This window comes from Falco cherrug, chromosome 7 (genome assembly GCF_023634085.1).
Source record: "Falco cherrug isolate bFalChe1 chromosome 7, bFalChe1.pri, whole genome shotgun sequence".
In the NCBI taxonomy this organism is placed as follows: domain Eukaryota; kingdom Metazoa; phylum Chordata; class Aves; order Falconiformes; family Falconidae; genus Falco; species Falco cherrug.
The window spans coordinates 70665900-70686282 of NC_073703.1; the positions used below are offsets into that span (position 1 = coordinate 70665900).

The following is a 20383-nucleotide window of genomic DNA, read 5'->3' on the forward strand; positions in this document are numbered from 1 at the left end:
GTTCTACAAGATATTATTATGGAATAAGCTATAATCACTCTCTTCCAGGATAAGTGCCTTTCTTCAAGAATAGTTGCTGTACTTTCTAAGCAGAATTATTCAGGAATAATGGCTCTCTTATTCTCGAACTCACAAGAGTAAGTTATTTTCAGTATAGTGAAGTGATAAGATCTGGTCTACTGATGAGGGCTCATGAGATGAACTTGGACGAGAACCCAGGGAAATGAAATCTCCCTGAGGGTGGATGCTTTGATTGAATACTGTGGAGCCTGGTCTGGCTGTCCTGGCTTGCCGCACCCCGTGTAGGTATCCATTCTGGTGTTTGCAGTAGCCCCAAGCCAAGTGGCATGTCTCTTCTTGGCACCTCACTAATTAAAGACACTCTCATGGGACGTTATGGAAGCGCTGTCAGCCCTTCTGCAGCATCTCTTAACTTTCTTAGCTCACCATGTTGCTAGGACACTCCTCTATCTCCTTACTTCTATCCCAGCAACAATCATGCACAACTCCAGCAAATATAAATTGTTTGTATACAAACATAAAACAGGGTGGCTATAGAGGTGGAAGATTTATTGGTGGTTTGACAGAAACACTTCAGTGGGTTTCCTGCTGGTGGATTGGAGTGACCAGTGCTTCTGGTGATTATTGTGGACCTCACATGGACTGGTGGTTCTTCTTGCAGCAGAACACCTGATACGTTCTGTTCTTGACTGCACCATTTTATAAACCAACAGCAGCTGGAGTGACTTACAAACCTCTGCATGAAGGTGTAGGTATTCACCGAGCTGAATAATTTGCACTGAGTCTCTAACATCAGAACACACAAATGAGTGAGGCTCTGTCAGAGCAAAGTGGATTGCGGCTGTGATATCTGCCCCAGATCTACTTGGAAGATCCTCAGAGAAAGGAGAGTTCCTGACATGTAGATGCTGTCTCAGTAGTTCCTGGCTTAATAGACTTGGTTTGAGGTTGGCATTTCTGTTGACTTTAACTTGAGAAGCGAGGGAGGAAGATGAAAAATATTTGTATAGTTTCCATGCACAGTAACAGAGAGGAAGAGAAATAATAAAGGATTCGGCAGTTGATGGAGTACTATATGGCGGGTAACCTGGCAAACAGCAGGGATCACAAAAACACTGTACTGCTGAAAACACCCCCACTGTTCTAATTTGGCAAAGAAAAATGTGGTCAGTAACAAACAACAAAGATGGTTGTAATTCCCTGGGTCTTTATTCCCATGTACAATAGAAGCATTTGCAACCAAGTACTATAGGGTTCACATAAACAGGTTGAAATAGCAGCTGTGCCTCAAATACAGGATCTGAAAAGTATGTGCTTACGGAAAATGAGATGAGTAAACTGGAAGTACATGCTGACAAAAAAAAAAAAAAAAAAAGAAAAAAAAGAAAAAAGCATAACTTGAAGTTCCATGAGCTCATAATGAGAGGCTATGCAAGTAGTCCTTCCAGAGTTCTAAAGAAACAGTAATTAAAATCAAAGGGTTTGGGCTGTATTGCCAAGTTGGAGTAGCACTGATGGAGTTTTTCTTGCAGATGGCAATGGGGAAGGTTATGTTATGTTGACAGTCCATAATGTGAACTCAGTACACAGCTTTATGTGGTATATTTTGAAGGAAAGGAAAACTAAACCCATGGAAAAGGGGATGGAATGTGTTGTGATTTGACTAAGGTGGAATATAGCAGGTTGGATACCTGTCCTTGAGAATTTTATGTATGTGTTTTTAATTAAAGGGTCGGCTAAGGTCTTGCTCCTGGTCTAATACATCTGTGTCTTAGTAAGGCAGTTGCTGCGTTGGAACTAAAATAAATCTAGTTAATTTGTAAAGAACTAAGATTACAACAAGATCTGGTAAAGGGCGGGTGAAGGCCTGGCTAAAGGAAGGAATACAACGTGGCTGAGAGCTGGACTCTGTCCCAAAAGAGGTCATTGATGGACTCTCTTAAGAACCTGTTCTGGGACTGGTTATTAATACCTTTACACTAATGTCTTGTGGGGGTGCACGGAATAAATTTGCAGAGGATGTGACATTAGCCTTGTCACTGCAGAGAAAGATCAGAGTGTTGCACAAGAATTGGATTGCCTTGAAAGTGACTGGAGCTATAGAAATGAGAGCTTAATAGTATAAAGTGCACTTAGTGACTAATAACACTGAGCTCAGTAGTTAAAATAACAGAGGAGGAAAAAGACCTGAGGTTTTAGTTGATCATAGGTGATTAAGCCATCAATATGCGAGGCTGTAAAAACAACAAATTTAGTTCTAGGATGAGACGCAAGATGCTTAACAGCAGAGATAGCAAAATGTTAGTATCACTGTAAAAGAAACTAGATAAATAAGCTGGAACTGTTTAAAATTTGTATGCCCATATTTCAGACTGCCTTTAAACGAGTACAGTAGTTAAGAAGAGCTGCTAGTGGGGTCAGTGGAGCATTTTTATGTAAGAAAACTTTCAGCTTGGGGTCTTCAGCAGGGCTAAAAAGGGGAGGATTAAGGAGGGGTTGATCCCAATAGTTACAATGGAATCTTCCCTAACTTCTTCCCTTCCTAATTTTTATATTATTTCTTTGCTTCTAGGTGGAGCTTGAGTGACTCTGGTAGTACAAACGTTTGTTACTGACAGTTGTAAAATTCTCTTGCTTTACCTTTAAAGGTACAGTCCATACAAACAGAAAGCACATGCTCAGTGAGGGGTGGTCGTACCTTGGAGCCAGGTAGCTTTGAGATGGAGGTGTGCTTTGGTGTGACGGTGAGATTATAATGAGCAAAGTTCATCCGAGGAAAGCAATTCTGCCAAAGTTGCTGGCTCAAGAGCCGACATTATATCCTTTACCTTCCTTGTTCGACAGCTACTCTGGGTTTTTTCGATACATGATACCATCAAGTTCCCCGTCCTGCAGGGAGTACGAGAGAGCCTGGCCATGGTGTCTCCACACTTCAGCCCTCCGTTAGGTTCCTCCTGGTTTCAGTTCCTCTTAGCATGTACTAAGGTTGCAGGTTGTGTCCCCTGGGGAGCTACAGGGGAGTAGATTCCGTGCATACCAGCCGCATTCCACCCTGGAAGTAGCAGCTGCAGTACTACTCTAAAATTTCCTTAATGTTATAACTAGTCATTTTTCCACAGAGAGGGTTATGTAGCCTTCCATAAATCTCTGGGAAAGGAGAACTATTTAAATGTGTATCCTTTTTATTAGAGAACAAAGAAGCTCGAATTGCCCATGACTAGGTCATGGCTGCGAGCTAGGGGATGGTGGCTAACCAGCTGCTGCCAGCAGTAGCCTGTAGTTGGTTGAATGGCTGCAGAAGGCTTAGCTGTTCAGAGATGCAACTTGGCTGGCTTGCAGAGACAAGTGTATGACTTGAATACCTGTGACTGGGGCTGGGACTGGCCTGCTGAGCTGTGAAGCAGTTCTCAGTGTTTTAAACCCAAGGTTCATGTCTACACAGGTGTTGACAAGTTGGCTTTCAGTGCTGTAGGGAGGTGGGGTGATGACAGCAGTATTCATCCACACTTGGAAATGCACCTAATGAGCCTGAAAGAAGCCTGTAAGGGACTGGAATTTGTGAGCCAGTAGCTCTGAGGATAAAATGAAAGTTTTTATTAGCCAAAAATATAACCCCTAGCAGTGTTGCATTCTGGTGAGCAAAGGAAAGAAAGGACACTGTGTACCTGCTTCCTTAGATTTAAGAATGACACCCAGCTCACAAAAATCATCAATTTGTTTGCTCTGCTTCTTACGTGAATAAGTTGGAAGAAACTAAATTTTAAAGTAACATCAGGAAAGTTCCTCCTTTCCCGAACACTCAAAGGCCAACCACCTTACGTTGTTTACTGATATGTTAGATCGAACGTGCAGTATCAAATACAGACTTGTATGGAAAACTCGGAGATGCCAATTGTCAGTGAGTAAGTACTATTCCGAGTAAGGATAACAAATAGCAAAGGTGGTGGAGCTGGTGTTCAGCATGTCCTTCATGTGTTCTTTTCATTTTGCTGGTTTCATTTGCTTGCAAATAAACAAACTATCCGTCATAGAGCAGGTCTCCAACCTGCTTATAATTTTGTCTACTTTTCCTGATGAGTTATGGTCCTTTTGAGGAATGGTCTGTGTAAACGAACCCAGGGGACAGCGTTCCTGTGGGACAGGACCCCAACTTTTGGAAACAACTTCTCTGCAAGTGACCAACAAGACAAGCCATTTCTTCTCATAAGTCTGAAAGTGTGAGGTTTACTTTACATCGTGAGGTAGCGTAGGTGTCTTTGGGGGATGCTTCATGCTTGTCTTGTTGCTCTTTAACCAATTGCGGTGCTAACAGGCTGGAGTAAGGGTTCACAGGCGAGTTTTGCTGATAAGAGTTTTGGCCCTCAGATGTGGATTTGAAACAGGTTGCAGTCTGTGTGAGGTTGTGACAGCCTGTTCCTTTGCTGAGGGTCTCTTCGTTCAGTGTATAGATGGGCATCAACTGGCATATGTATTCAGTCACAAACCCACTGTCTGCTTGCACACGCCTTCACGTCACCACGTGGCAGTCTGCTTTTTTGGGTGTGAGATGGGTTTGTGTTCAGTCCAGCAGCGTGGTATTGAAAGGCTCTGAGCCTGCCATGTTTTAAAGGGTGGGCACCACTGAGCTAAATCACGACACCAAATTCATGCCACTAATACTTGTTGGGAGAGCGGCGCCACATGGAAAAGAGAATCCCTTTAGGCACACCACTTGAGGCAGGGTACTCCACGTAGCAAATGAACTACCGTGTACTACTTACTGGCCTGGAGGCCTGTCGCAGGCAGTGGTACAGAGCAGCATGAATTCCCCCTGCTCCTCTGCTATCCTCCTGCATACTGACTTCTCCGCCTGGCCGTTAGTGCTTTTCCAGCCTCCCCAGGGCTGCTTCGCGTGCTGCCTGTCATCCTTTGTAACTGTGACCGGTGCTAATGCTCTCTGAAGATTTTTTTACATCTTCTTTGGCTCTACGTAGTTCAAAGTTTGATTCTGTTCCTGAATCTTTGGGTTTTGCTGCACTGAATGAAATCCACAGCGTCTTGTACCATAGAAATACCTCCACTGAATTAAAAAGGAATTTGTTTTTTAGGGCCCATAACCTTTCCTATCCTGTGACATCCAAACAAGAGCTTTCCCATCCCTGGTGGGGCTTCTCAAATGTTGTCTTGTAGAGCATGCACAGGTGAGACCGAAAGTGAGGAGGCGCAGGCTGTGTGCTGCCCTTGCAGAGGAGTGCCCTGGGAGAAGGGCAGGGGTCTGAGTGTCACTGGTATGTCGTTTCATCTTGAGCGCTCAGGAGCAGGTTCTGGAAGGGCTCAGCACTCCCATGCTTTGGAAAATCCTAATCCAGAAACCTCAATGTTCTGAGAAAACTGTTTCAAAACCAAGTACTCGAAGTGCCTAGTCCAGGGCTAGCTGTGTAATGCAGGCATCCGCAAGAGAGGAGGGATTTCTTCAGGACAGAGCCTGTGGTAATGGACTTAAAATACCCCCTGAAAAGATGCCTGTGGTTCAGAGGCAGCATCCCTTGGAATTCTTCATTGGGAAGTAGGCGTGGGGAGCCTCAAACTGATTCAGTGCTATGTAGTGTGCATATTTTAATTCTTTGTGGTGAGATCTGCCTCTAACGTGAAATTAATCTGGGAAAATAATCTCCACAATAAATTCTTGTGCTTTGCAGAGGATCATTGCAATTGTCTGTCCATGCCAATGCCGTTTTGTATTTCTTTTCTTCTGAGAATTGTGTATCCTCTCATTAGTAATGGGGAGAATGCGTCTGCCTCTGTTTATCAGCGTTGGTGAAGAGGTGGTGATGTCTCCAGCTGCCTGGCCCGGCTCTGCTGGCTGGCTCCATTGCCGGGCTCTTCAGCCTCTGGCAATGATGCCCCCCAGCAGCACAAGCCCTGCTGCATTGTTTCTCCATCCTTCAGAAGTTATTCTTAAAAGGCAAACAGAGACAGAAGAAGGAGCTGCCTTCCTTCTTGTGTAACTGAGGGATGTTCGCAACCCTGCACAGGGAATGTTCTCACAGCTGTTAACTGGTGGCTAGAGATACTGGTTATGTCTGAGTCCTCCCTGAAAATGGCCTTTTGCAACAGCATCGGTACAGTGGCCTTTGACCATGGCCAAGTAAGGGAATGCATGTCATAGACCTACCAAACTGTTCAAGGTTGGAAAAGACCTTTGAGATCATCGAGCCCAACCATTACCCCAGCACTGCCAAGCCCACCCCTGACCCGTGTCCCCAAGCGCTGCAGCTACACAACTTTTAAATACCACCAGGGGTGGAGGCTCAACCACCTCCTTGCATGTCACATCGTTTCTGGGGACACTGCAGTAATTTTAGCTCAGACCCAGATAAGTGTTGGCTGGATGGAGCAGGAGTTTGCCAGGGCTGGCTCAGTGGGGTACTCATTGGCATGAGGTTTAATTTTGGGAATTCCACTAACAGCAGGAGAAGGTGAGATGAAGTCCTGAACTTCTGCTACATGTTAACCATAAGATGCGTTGAATTTTCTAAATGAGGATGAAAGAGGATTTTGATTGATAAAAGGACTGAAAAAGGGGGGAAGGCAGCCAGTTTTGCACTAAAGATGCATCCTGAAAGCTTACATTTGGATTTTGTTACTCATGCATTTAAGAAAAAAAACTGAAATGAATTATTTCCAAACTGTGCAGGGAAGCCTGGATATCCTGAATGCCAGGGGGCTCAGTCATTGCGGATGCAAGAGAAGTAACATGGTAATGTGGAGGCTTGAAACAGTATTTCCATTCTGATATTGGGTTTTATTCCATTTCTATTTCCATTTCTGTATGCGAATTTGATATCCAGGATGAATGATGGCATTAGGTAGAAGATGCCCTCATAAAATTCCACTTAATATGTCTGTGAATCCTAAAGATAAATTTTCAGAGCTGCTTTAAGTCTTCAGTTATTAGCAAGTTCATTTCCCTCACCCAATTCTTCAAGATACAGTGAAACACTGACTAGTTCGTGACGTTTATTTTCCACCATGAGAAAGGGAACTTGGTACAGAGCTCTGTGCTAAAGAAACTTAACCTGCTACTTACCAGTTTGTGTGCTGTGTCCCCTGACTTCTGCAGGTCCTTGCTGCTTCTCAGACTGGGTAGCAATCTTTTTTAGAGTATGGCCACGTACTCTTAAGAACAGTTATCAAAGGCTTCACTTTTATCTATTCAGATCACACCTGCTGCCTTTTCTTCCTTTTTTCTAATTGTATCTACAAAAGCAATTAAATTTCATGCAAGCAATTATTTGACTTACTGCCTACTGCATGTAGCTCACTCTTTCATTGTTTTCATGTATCTTCTTTTTTCTCTTTGTTATATTACTGTCTTTAAGGACAAAAGTTGCACTTAGGAGAGAGTAATTGCAAATTTAAGCATGCCTTTCTTTTTGAAGAATGCTGCTAAGTTGGCTTTTTTGACCTTTTGTTACTTCCTCAGTTTTTTTGTAACATTAAAAATCACGTGTGAATGGCTCAAAAAAGTTAATTTTTTTTTTCTTGTTGTTATTTTCTTAATGAGTGCAGCTACCTGCTGTCTCTGGCTTCTTTTCGTACTCCCTAATTGCATAAGTACCCTTGGACATTTTGTAAGTGGAGACTTCAGAGTGAAAATTCAGTATCACGTCTGCTTTTAGTCCGTCATTGATTTTTGTCCTTGGCCTCACTGATGAATAGACCTTTTTTCATTCTAGTACCGTTTTCCTCCTGTTTATTTTTAGAATGTCTTGTCCCCCTTTGGCAGCACCAGTCCATCCTGCTTTCTTATAACCTTTCTTTTCTCTGCAGGTCTATACTAGACCTCCTCGTTCAGTTGTTTATTCCCTTGGCTTTCCAATAAGATCATCCTTAATTTTCCAGTCTTTGGTCCAGTTTGTGTGATCCAGTTTTATTTGTTGTCCCTTATGCCTGTGTTTTCCAGTGGTACTGTAGTGAATCCAGCTAGGAAATAAAACAGCTAATTTTTTCTTCATTTTCTTTTCCTCTTTTAAATCCTTGAGCTATCTGGTTCTGTAAAGGGTTTCAACTCAATGTCTACAAACTGTGAGTAATTGGAGTAATAATTGTGGATTTGGGGGTTTTGTTGATTTTTTTTTTTTTTTTTTTTTCCCCTTCCTTTTTTTTGGAGCAGGTTTCCCCTGTGTGTTAAACAGAGCACTTTTTAGTTGGCTAATATCAAAGCTGCTGAAGATTAAAAATATAAAACTTGGCTTACCAGGTGGATCTCATTGAGACTGGAACAAGCCAAGATCTTGGTTCTGGAGCTTGGCAGCTTTGTGTATGCACATTGCAATGCTCTATTAAAAAAAAAAAAAAAAAAAAAAGGCATTTGCTATGCTTGCTAATTTTAAACGTTTATTTTGAAGTTGATTTCTCCTATTCTAGATGCATTTTCCTGGTTTAGTTTGTTGGCATAAGATCTACAAAACAAGCCTACTTCAAAGTCACTTCTGGATCAACGTAAATGTTGAGGTTCTGCTGAAATGCTAATGGAAGTTCCAAGATGACTAAAGAGTGACTTTAGCTCTCAAGACTTAACAGCAGTTTAAGATGTTTAAGACCTTAGAAGGCTTAAGCAGTTTGCGCTCCCCCAAAGACTCCTAACATCCTAAATTGTCTAAGCCACTGGAAGAGCTGATAGATCATGAACAGCTTAAGATATTCTGAGGGTTCAAAGCTTATCTGGAGTATAGTCTGCCTGTAATCACTTTAAGCAATTAACAAGGCTTTAGGTTGTTAGAGGACTTTAAGCAAGTTATCCATGCTTAGAGCTTGGTTTAAGGTGATACCAAACTAAATTGTCCTTCTTTAAGGAACTTAAAGCTCTGCATGCTGGAATCTGTTACTTACCTTCCAGAGGACCCCTGCGTGCTACTTGGTGTCATTGGAGCCAGATAAGTGAAGGATACCCTGAAATACTGGCAAGATTTTGAGTGAGAAAAACATCAGTGAAAATTCAGGGAATTCTTATTTGGTCTGTTTCTGCCTTGTTTTTTTCCAGGCTATTTGGCCTGGGTGGGATGTTCTTATTCACATAAACACGAGCCGTTTTGTTGTTTTTTTTTTAATAGTGCCAAAACTACTGTGTAATGCAGTTGTATGATACACAAAAATCTTACAAGTGTTGTAGGAGCAAATGTTAACTCTGGGTCTTCCTTGGACCCGAGTGTTTTGTCAGTCTGCTTACAGTAGTGCACTAATTCAGTTATTTTGCGTTTAGTGATGGCCTCAGTATCCCTCCTCCAAATTGGGATGTATCTCTTCTAAATGTCGAAGTAGCTGATGTCTAGTTACAACATTTTATTATTATACTTATATATTTATATATATATGCAACAGGTAGCGCAGGAGTCATGTTAGGGATTAAGAAGGTTCCTCTTATTCTTTCAGGCACAAGTTGCAACTTCCTATGTCACACTGTGTGGTGTAAAAAAGCTCCAGGAAAAACTGCTTTAAAAAACTGTTGTGGCATTTTGGTAGAATTGATAGTGGCATGAAGGCTGACTGTGAGGGACTTTTCTTGTCCTTATTCTCAACACAGGTTTCACTGTGTAGCTTCATGTCCTGTAAGGGCAGTGCTCTCGGCCTCAGTATTTGTACTTGGGTCCCAAGATAATCGAACATCCAGATTTTCGTGCAAAACTCTCCTGATCTGTCGTTGTCTTAGTGCTTGATTTCCATCTAGTGTTCCGATTGAATGTGTTGGAAGACCAATTCTTAATTCAAGACTTTCTCCCTGGGAATGTAAGACAAATTGCTCTTATGTTTTTTGTTGGTGTGCCCTCCGTTTCAACTCATTCTATGAGCCTGCTCATCTGCTGCACACAAACTGTGGGTAGGTCACAAATGCTGACTCCTGGCAGTCACTTGGGTTTTAACTGTCGTGGCCCTGTGGATCAGAAGAAACCGTTCTGTTTGGGTTCTTCCTACTGTGTTAATCTCTCTTTGCTTTCTCCCCCGCTCTCTCTGAGGTATCTAACAGCTTAGCTGACTGATGACTCTCTTCCTTAGCTGAGATATCACATCCTTGCCCAGGGAAGATGACAGATGGAAGGCACACCTCTAACAAAGTCTTACCCACTGGCCACGAGAGCAGGGATTGTATCCAGCTTTAGTTGCCCAGTGGTGGGCAGAACAAACTTGTGCATATTCACACTGTTGAGACAGAAGAGTGTTAGTAGCTACTGGTGCCTCCAACTTTGTAAGGCTGACCTCATGTAAATGGTGTGAGTTTGAATAGAGCCTCTTCAAAGATCCCGATATTTAACCTAGCTGGCAGGACTACACAGTCAAATGGACGGGGCCAGTCATCCTGCACAGTATTCTGAGCTGAGCTGGCATCCTCCCTGAAGCAGGCACGTGGCTGTTTACTGTCCTGCTTCTGCAGCACCTTTGGCAATTCAGGGGCAGTTCAGGTAGGTGTCAGGGTGTGTTTCTGCACAGCTGCTGCTTTCCAGGCGGGTGAAGCTTGCAGGGCTCTGGAAAATGAGCAGGGTGTAACAGTATAGGGAGTAAAAATGCACCTGCTGCTAGTTATGGAGAAGGGGTGATCTTTCCAGTGTTCCTCTGAATGTGATGAATAGGATAATTTCATACGTCACTGAAATGTTTGCGTGGTGGTTAATCACAAACTGCAGATCTTGTGTCCTGAATGACTTACCTTGTTAGGATTTCCTGTATTTGGCCTCATGCTCTTCCCCTGGCTGGTCACACACAGGCTGTACTGCAAGGGGATGGTCTGGAACAGGCTGGTGCCAGTGAAGCTGCCACCTCTTCCTTGGTCAGGGGAATTACTGCCCAGCAGAGCTACTCCAGCAATCCTGTTTGCTGGTTCCATACGGTTCGCCCTGCAGCCAGTTTTCACTTGAATTTGTCTTTGCATGTGGCTCATCTACTGCACAGAAAGCTAAATATTTATGAAGTGGGCTGTTAGAAATGATTGTTTTCCTATCCAGGCAGCTGCTGGGAGTGCCAAACTTTGCCTTGTACTAACAATACCGTTGCCTAGCTAATCATGGGCGTCAGGGATGGGTTTGCTGTGCTGATCATCACACGACGGCAGAAGAGATAATGAGCTGCTGGCAAGGATGCATCTGGAATCTGGCCGAGCATTGCATTGCGTGAAATACCGTGTGCTGCTGCTTCCTTCCCAAACCAGGACAATGGATTCCTGTTCCTTAACACAGCATCACCTTGCCCTCTGTAGCTCGATTGGTTTAAGAATGACAAGTTTACACAAAGGGAAGAAAGCACATCTTGGGGAGTTCAAATCCTTTGTAAACTAACCTGGTTTCGTATGCCTGCTCTTGGTGATCTTGTAATGGACAGTATATTTGAGAAATCAGCTTTGAAGTGTAATTTCTTTTGTGGAGGAAGCGAACCTTGGCAGCATGAAAATCCGATTAGCTGTGTGCGGTATGGCATAGCTTTGCAACTAGTCTTCTCCATGTTGGGCTTGCCACAAACTTCATTCTAGTAATGAGGTTGTGCTGATATTTTTAGATGGGATTGCAGGCAGCAAAGTCTTAATAAAACTTTAATTTGCGGACAAGGGTGCTGCTGTTGGGCCTTTCCATGTGGCAGCATTTGAAGGAGAGCAGTGCTTTTTCCCATTGCTGCTACGTTCTTCAGTGTTGGGGATGGTTGAAGTGGAAAGACAGTAAGCGCTATTTATGCCTTCCTGGACACACATACCCTACTTGCAAATTACAGTGATGTTTTGTCTTGCCATCTTGCTCCTGAGCTGTATTGTTATGGTGGAGTTGGGGAACTTTTGTCCTAGTCCCTCCTCCTCTTCAGCTTCCAGGTTTGGATATGCCAGCTGGAGGGTTACCCAGATGTCTGTCAGTTTGTGCTGACCGGTGCTTTGTTCATTTACTTTTCAAATACTGGTTAAGCCAAGGCAGTAAATCATATTTCACCTTTCTTGTCCCGTATGAATAATTTTGTCATTAATTCCTAGAGCTCGGCCCTAGTTTCTTCCAGGGGACATACGTAAGCTGTGTAGATAATGCCTCCATGCAGAGGGAGAGGCTGTGTAGCCTAAGTTGTTGGCTCTTGGTACTTAACAGGCTCCACTCTGATTCCTTATTTGACTTTCAGCAAAGCATGCAAGCCTGCCCTTCATCCTCTCCAGGCTCGTTAATAATGTGAGCTGGACCCAGGCGTGAAGGAAATGTCTATCTCAGAAAAGATCCCTGCTGGGAAAGCCAGGCTGTGAGCAGCTCTGCATTTAACAAACCTAATGGAAATTTACAGGAAGGGCTTAGAGAGCTTAGTGACAGCCATAAAAAGGAAGAAAATAAAAACTTGACTAAGTGGACTTCACTGTCCATGACTGATGCAGTGTGGAGAATTGCAATTTTTCACCCTGAAGCCCTGGGCAGCAAATGTCCTCCTTACTGCATCCACATCCAAGTAGCAACATGCTCCATGCTACAAAGAGCTTCTACCTTATGCACTGGAAAATGTAAAGTGCTTCCAGCATTTCCATGTCTAGAGTTTGATGGAGCAAAAGTTAAATGCTTACATTACCTGAAAAATATTCAGTTCTCCAGTGTAAGCTCTGCTTCTGTGAAATGAATAGTCAGGCCTTGATTTGCAAATCTCCTGGGAAACATCCTGTGAAAGGCTTGCTAATTTACCAAATTCAAGCAATATTTTGCAATGGGAGTTAAAAAACCTTTAGGCTTTCTGAAAAGGGAGATTGCACTGTTTTAAATAGGTGTGGTTAAACCAGTGCAAATCTTAAGCTTTATTGAAAATCTGATTTAAACCAAGGTAATTGTGGTTGCTGCACGCATCTTGTTGTGTACTTAAGTTGGTTTAAGGTGTGATTATGTGACCAAGTTTCTAATGCAAGCATGATCTTAAAACTGGCACTTACCCCATACAATAGCAGCATTTCTTTGATGAAATCTTTGCTTATTAAGAAGGGAAGTGATGATCTTCATATAAAAGGTAGTGCCCAACCTGTCCTGTCTGTTAACTTCAGATATTTGCTTTCCTCACTGTACCTCGATGCACTCTGCCGCATCTCTTCTGTAGCCTCAATCAATCATCCCAAAGGCTGGAAGACTAATGGGGAGTGAGCTGGATGTTGATCTTAGGGCTGCAGAGAGGCAGATGTGGGTTCCAGGTCGGAGAGATGCAGATGAATGCAAAAGAGAACAAAGATTGCGCTGAGGACTTTTATCGCCTGAAGTCTTTTGCAAGAGGTGGAGTTGGGAGAAGGTGTCGGTTAGCTGGCTGAGGGAAGAGGCTGCTGAAAGGTAGCACTGAGGGTGCGGGCTACTGCAGTAGGGAGTGCCAGCTGTCTATTCTGAGCCAGTTTTGTGGTGCTGCAAGGAGGTGTGCTCAGTCCGGGCTAAACAAACAAGTCAAAGCAGTGCTGAGGATGCTGAACTCCCATCATGACCAAGTCTAATGACCTTGGCTTAAGCCCATTCATCAGTGTTCCTGGGGTCGTCAATGGGAGCGGTGGCAGCAGCTGCTACAGGTCCTCCTTTTGGGAAAGGAAGGCGAAGTCCTCGGTTCTCTGGCAGTAAATGAGTAGCTAATAGGACTCTGGCAGTGAAACTTAGTTGATAAATGGCAGCGTTTAAAACCAATGTGCAAAGTCATGTATTAAATGGAATGGCTATTGATTTCACCATCCAGGGAAAGGTGGAAATTGACAGTGTGGAGTTAGAACAGACTTTCCTGTCCAACAACCGGACTGTACAGTAAGTGAGCCTCTGCAGAACAGGTAAGGGCAGGGACAGGAGATTGTAAGCTGACATACTGTGTGTCAGCTTGGTGCCATAATGCTTTTGTAGAAGTGAGATGAGTCAGACTCAAAGAAGCATGCGTGTGCGTGCGTGCACAGGAGTGGAGCTTTCTGGGTAGTACAGGAACACAGCGTTTGGGGGCAGAGAGGAAACACAGCATTGCCAGCTCACATTTTGGCCTAGGGAAGGCTTTGCAGTCTTCTGGTTTCTTGTCTTGGGAGCTGGCAAAGGCAAGCAGGGCACAGGGAGCACCTTGGCGAGGAATACCAGCAGTGTAGGTGGCTGTGGGGACCATGCCTGTACTTTGGAAAGCTTGAAGACGGGTGGAAGGAGAGGGAGAAGAGCATGGGTCTGTTTAGCTCTGTTGTGTAATAGCTGCAGATACCAAGCAAATTAGATTATTTTTTTAATGGAAATTTTGACTACCAGGTCAGAAAGTCTCACTTGCCGAGGGAGTGTGCCACTTCGCAGACAGCGAGTATGACAGCTAAGTCGCAGTATATTAGGCAGGGGATGGAGTAGCCAGAGGGCCTGGCACGGTTTTAGTGACAGGTTACCATCTGTCAGTAAACTCTGAAGCCTTTGTAAATCAGCATCTCCCTGGCAGCTGCTTTCATGGGGTATAATGCAGCTCAGGCCTAGCTCAGCACAAAAGAAAAAATAAAAAAAGCGATGACTGATTGCTTCCTGTAGGCTCCATGCATGGTTTTGTTGACCTAGTTTTCTGCAGCTCTCACCCTTGGTCCCGACCTCAGGTGCTGTCACCCCAGCAGCCTAGCCCTGTGCCCCCAGCACACATGGCTCTCCTCTTGCAGCATCCTCTAAGCTGGGTTCTGGCATCTCATCACAGGGACAACAGCTTTTACATGGACATAAACCACCATATTTCTGCCCAAGCCATAACCAGCTACCAACTATTTGCCCTGAATCCTTCCTTTAAGATTATGGGACTACCCGTAGTTCATGCCCTGGGACCACCTGTGGTGTGATGCAAGTCCAGCTCTTCAGGTGTGGTTTCCTGACCGCTGCACAGTGCTCTTAACTCTCCACCCGGCACCGTCGGGTCTCTGCAGTCCAGCAGCCATCTGGTGGTACCCAGCACCATTTTGAAACCTCCAGGCCAGCTCACAAGGAGCTGGTGGGTCAGCATGGTGTGGCAAAACACTGTACAGAATGTCTTTTCCACAGTAATGCTGCCCGTAGTACTTTGGGAGGCGGGACACAGCAGTAGGTGGGACATCTCCATACCACCTGGGGCTGCACAGCACGTGCCTGTCCTCTGACGCTTGTGTGGCGCAGAGTAAGCTGGATTTGCTCTTACCCTCTTCCAGTCTAAGAGCTGTTGGGCCTTAGAAAGAAATAGGCGCACTTAGAGCATTACAATTATGGTGGTTTAAATTCTGTGATCACTCGTAGCCTTCAGCAGTGGTGTGATGATTAGCTGTGCCTTGTTAACCTCACCTGTTTCTGTGAAGTGACTAGCCAGCCCTGTGTCTTTTGGGGAAATGCGCTGTGAAAGGTTGCCAGAGCTTTGGCTGTTCTGTTAAACTTAGTAGCATTAGCTGTAAAATTCAAGTTTTGGACTTTTCAGACACACACACACAGTTGATGCAGTACGAACTCTTTTGTGGAAATTTGTTAAAACATCCTCTGCATCTGCCCTTGCTCTGCTGTGACTGTCAGTGAGAGGGCTGCACAGAGATTTATTTATAGGCAGAATGAGAACCATTTGTGAAGAAATTATATATTGAATAAGAGCAGGGTTTTACTTAGCATTACCTAGTGCAGGAAATGCTGATAGGCATCATAGAATTGGCCTTCCCATTCCAATTCTTTGTTTAGTCACTTGGAGTTAGGGTAACCTGATTTTATACGCACAGTTGTATGTCTTCATTTCCTGAAAATCCCTCTGCTCCTGTTGCTGTGTCTCAGTGCTAATACTGAATTGAAATGAATGGAATATTCCAGGGCAGTCTGGTTAATAAAGTGCTCTGTGTTTGCAAGGTTGTTGATGGTGGTGAGCCCTTTTAATGAAAATGTGAATTGAGCTCGATCTGCAGTTTCTGTGGGACAGGAATCAACAGTCCCTTGTGCTGAGGGGACATAATATATGTTGGCTGGAATGCTGTCCTGTCATGCTAATATTTTTCCTTCTTTGGTGTTTCAAGGGCCTTAAACTCTGGAGTTGAGTACCACTGGGACCAGCTGAATGAGAATGTCTTCGCTGTGCATTCCAGTAGCAGGAGCACTGAGCGTCCTGGGTGAGTCTCCTGGGTATGGGTTAGAGACGTGACCCTTTCTGCTACTTTCCTTACACCTGACAGCACCACTTCATCTTCTCCTTTGTTCCCTTAGCACTGGCAGCTTTGAATATGCAATTTTTATCCCCCTTTGACACTGCCTAGTTGGGTCACCTGGCCTGCTTCCAGCAAGTGACATTCAGTGCCCAAAAGTGCTGCCAATGATATTGAAGTACTTGTGTCATCCATGGCTTCAGTAATGTCCATGAGCAAGCTGTTGGGAGGAGCAGGTGGGGCTTGATGCATCAAAACCACTGTGCTAAGTAAATGGGCTTTGGAGGATAACTGAGGAACGGGGAGTTTCACAGGGATGAGTGCAAATCCATTGGGCAGACCTGGTGACTGATTTTTCATCCCTTTAGTTTCTGGTCATGGGACAGTTGTTTCTCCGCAATAAACTCTAAAACTAAAGCTAAATCCCTTGACAGCCCTGTTGGCTGCTTCACCCAGTCTGTCCAGTGATGCACACATCAGTTACTCTAAACACAAGGGTGGTGCTGCAGTCCCTTGCTTCTTGCCCCAGCGATGAGTACTTCTCTCTAAGCCAGCTGCTCTCAGCAAGAGGGTGACAGTCTTGTTTATGAGTTGTGAGCTCCAGGATCCCAAGGAAGTTACATGGTAGTGTACAGGGCGGTGTCTATGCTGTCTTCCAGCCTTGGTCTGCTTGAGGGTGAAAAATAAGCAGTATTCTTTATTCTGCCGTGTGAGTGGATATTGCCACTACTCGTGGTTTTTGACGGCACATATCGGTCTTGCATGATGGGCTTAGGAGCAGCTTGAAGGCAGAAATACTGCTCAAGAATGAGCTAGCTCAAAGAGAGAGCAAGAGAAGTACGGGAGGTTTCAAAACCTTATGAAAAAAGGTTGTGAGTGAGGCAGTCTTTCCTAGAATCTCTTTACCTTTCCCAGCACTTACAGCCAGAGGTCAGTTTTGGAAAGCACATTCAAGCTTTGTCAAGAGTCAGCTCTTGTAACGTCATACACGTCAACTATTTGATTCTGAGAAGCTAATGAGCCTTGGGGTGGTTCCTGTTATTTGCTTTTGAGAACAGAGAGTTTCTCTTGTCCGACTGGAATGGGCAGAAATGCCTGCTGGAGTGCGTTCATGTGTGATGCTGACAAACTAGGAGGTCCAGAGGAGGGAAGGGGGGTACAGGCGGTGTCCTCGGGAGTTAAAACCGCCCTGCCGATGTGCAGAGGGAGGTTGTGTGTGTGTGGTCCTGCGCTGCGTGTCGTGTTGCCTACTCAACTCAGTGACCCTGAGACAGAGGAGTTCTGCAGGCTTTGTGATGCTGCAGGGATACCTGTCCGTGCCTGGCAGACATGCTGCTTCTGTGGAAGGGTGAGTGGACTCCCTTAGCTTCAAACTCCAGAGACCAGCCAGCTGAGGCTGGAGAGGGGTATCTCTGTGTGTGTGTGTGTAAATAAGCGCAGTTCGTAATTCCCTCCAGCCCCGTCTGCATAGTGGCTAGCAGGTGCCTGGTGGGAGTGGAGGCAGGAAGAGGCCCAGCTGGGTGCTTCAGTCTTGCTGGAGCACATAGTCTCCAATGCTCCTGCTCTTACTTGTTTTTCTCTCTTTTCAGAACCAGCAGAGCCACATGGAGGACAGACAGGGACATGGGCCTGATGAATGCCATAGGCCTGCAACCCCGAAACCCCCCCACCTCTGTGACTTCGCAGGGTACACAGACCTTGGCGCCTCAGCTGCAGAATGCCGAGACTCAGACAGAGAGGGAGGTACAGGAGCAGGAATCCGCCTCTGCAGGGACTGGGGAAGGTAGGAGCTCAAGCAGTGATCTGTCTGACGGAGCTTACCTGGTGAATGAGGAGGTTCCGCATAGGTTCCACGTCCTGTCAGTGCATTTGGACACTCCTGTTACCTCTTCGGGAAACATTTCTCTAGCCTGATTTTCCAAGATCAGGAGAGTGAATCTGTCCACAGGAATAGAGAAGTTGTCTGTTTCACATACTTTCAGAGGGCTAAATGAACTCTTCTCCAGATCACTGTTGTCTTTGTAGAATCAGTTGTACCAGCATCACTCCTCACGTATTTCCTGAGCTCTAAACAGCAGTAAGGCTGCAAACTGTTAAGAATTATCCTTTCTACCTCTGTGTTAGTTTAGCTTGATCCTTCAGCCTCTGCATCTACAACCTGTGGCAGGCTTCACAAGCTCAGCATCTGGATACAAAATGAAATACCGTAAATCACTTCTGAAAAAGCAGGTATGAGTATTCTGTTTAGTCTGATTGATGACGGCTGTGGTGGGTGTCCAGCTCAGCTATTAAAAAATGTCTCTGGTGTTTTCCAGTCCAGGAAAACTTACCAAGATGTAGGAGCTGGAAGCAGCTGATATGTAATTCTTATACGATGATAAAGTCAGTGATCTTTTAAAAGTGTGGTGATTTTTGTCCAGGTTTCTTGTCCCTGTACTGCTTGAATCAACTCTGAAAGCTTGGCTAGGAAGGAGTTGGGCAGTATATCCATAGGAAAGACAGAGAAAGGCAAGGAGGCAGTTTTGAAGTTGTTGCTTCGTGATGAGCCCACTTGGCTTTGGGAAGCAGCCCATGACGTGCCTGTTTGTGCCTGTATGCTTGCTTGTGCTCTGTCACTCTGAAAGATGCTTTTTGGGCATGTGGCTCCTTCACAGTTTCTGCTGTGCAGTATCCAGCACATGTGATAAGGCTTTGTGTTTCTCTGATCTCGGCTCTTCTGTTCCAAGTTAAGTGGCAAATTCCTGACGTGTGGGGTTTCCCATCTGCTTATCTCAGCAGAGCTGAGATTAACCCCTCTGGAAGGTTAGTACAGTTGAGGGCATGTGAATAAGGCTGCAGCTAGGATGTCTGGACAAATGCTGGACTTGTGGGAACTGGTTCTTCCACTGAATGTGCGTGCAGGCTGAGAACAGGGTACAGTGTGGGACCTTCCCGCATCGAGGCCGTGATGGCTGCTGCTGCGTGCTCCGTCAAACTGCCCGAGTTCTCCAGTGCTGCTTCTCTCTGCTGCTGTTCCGCAATCATCTGAAGGTTTCATTATCTCGTGCTCTTTAATTAACCTTTCAATTTTCAGATCTAGATCATGGTTTTTAACTAGACCATTAATGAGATGAGGAAGGGTTGTCCTTCACCAGTGCCTTGGGCAGGGTATCTCTACAAAGAAGCAAAACATGTAGCATTTGGAAGAAAAGGAGTGTAGTTAAAAAGCTTAGGGCAGAGACTTCTCTTTGTCTCCCTTTCTTGCTTGGAAGAAGATTGGTGGGTTCCACATCTGGTGTGATTTCTGGCTCAGATGCTGACTTGGCACATGTCCCCTTGCAAGTGGCTTTACCTGCAAAATGGGCTGTCACACTCCTGTCTCCTGTACAAGGATCTTAAGACCAAAGGAGTTACTCCAGGACAGACAGATGCACTGGTGATGAGCCAAGCGGTCTTACCCTGTAGTTGATCAGTTCTTGTGCCAGTTGCGTCCTCGATGGAAATCCCTTTGCAAAGGCTCAAATGCAGCTCAAAACAGGGAGCTATCAAGACATTAACTATCAGGAGCGTGTAGGATCCAAAAGACCAACTGTAATCCATGACAGAGGAATAGTACAGGGACCTACCATGAAGCAGAAAAACAAATTTTCAGCTGCTGTTACCAGTGACACCTCAGGCAGCTTGCCAGGGACTTGGGGCATCAGTGGTCTGGCTCATCCAGGAATCCTCATGCTTTGCATTGCACTTCAGCTCCATTGTGCTGCTTGTGGCGTTAAGGTTACTGTTTCTCCAGCATCATAAACTCAGGATGTTTGTCCAGTGTGTTCAGGCAGGCTAGGTTAGATGCTGTGCAGTATTTCTAATGGATAATTTGCCCACTGTACCTGCCATAACTCTGTGCCTGTTGAAAGGGAAACGGTGTTTCCTAATAGCAGGATCTAGACGTCAGGGACAGGAAGGAGGGGGGGGGAATGAAAAAAAGGAAAAAATGTGCTACCGCTAACTTGAGGTGTGACCTAGGGCAAATTATTAATCACCTACCAAATGGGAATAAATCCTCCCATAGTACAGTACACCAGGGGCTGTGAAGATTAATTAGTGTTTTATGTGGAGCTTTGAAGATGTAAATCGCTACGTAAAGGCTTAGCAGTATTATCAGCAGCAGAATGGATAAATCAGATGTGAATCTGAGTAATGTAAAGGAGAGTGGTTTAGTTATCACCTGGGGGGGGGGGGGATGACAAACCAAACAAAAAAAGAAACCACCTCACAAACCAAAAAACCCTTGAATGTTTA

General features: G+C 44.8%; 1 protein-coding gene across 6 annotated transcripts in view; it reads left to right on the plus strand.

The window, feature by feature from the left end:
• AMBRA1 (autophagy and beclin 1 regulator 1) overlaps positions 1-20383 on the plus strand; it is a 138311-nt gene that overhangs the window by 111057 nt on the left and 6871 nt on the right. For all 6 annotated transcript variants that reach the window (XM_055716120.1, XM_055716117.1, XM_055716116.1 and 3 more), the window contains 2 exons: positions 15983-16075; positions 17698-17891. In XM_055716120.1, the coding sequence (XP_055572095.1) occupies positions 15983-16075; positions 17698-17891 (287 nt within the window). The remainder of the gene's footprint in view (positions 1-15982; positions 16076-17697; positions 17892-20383) is intronic.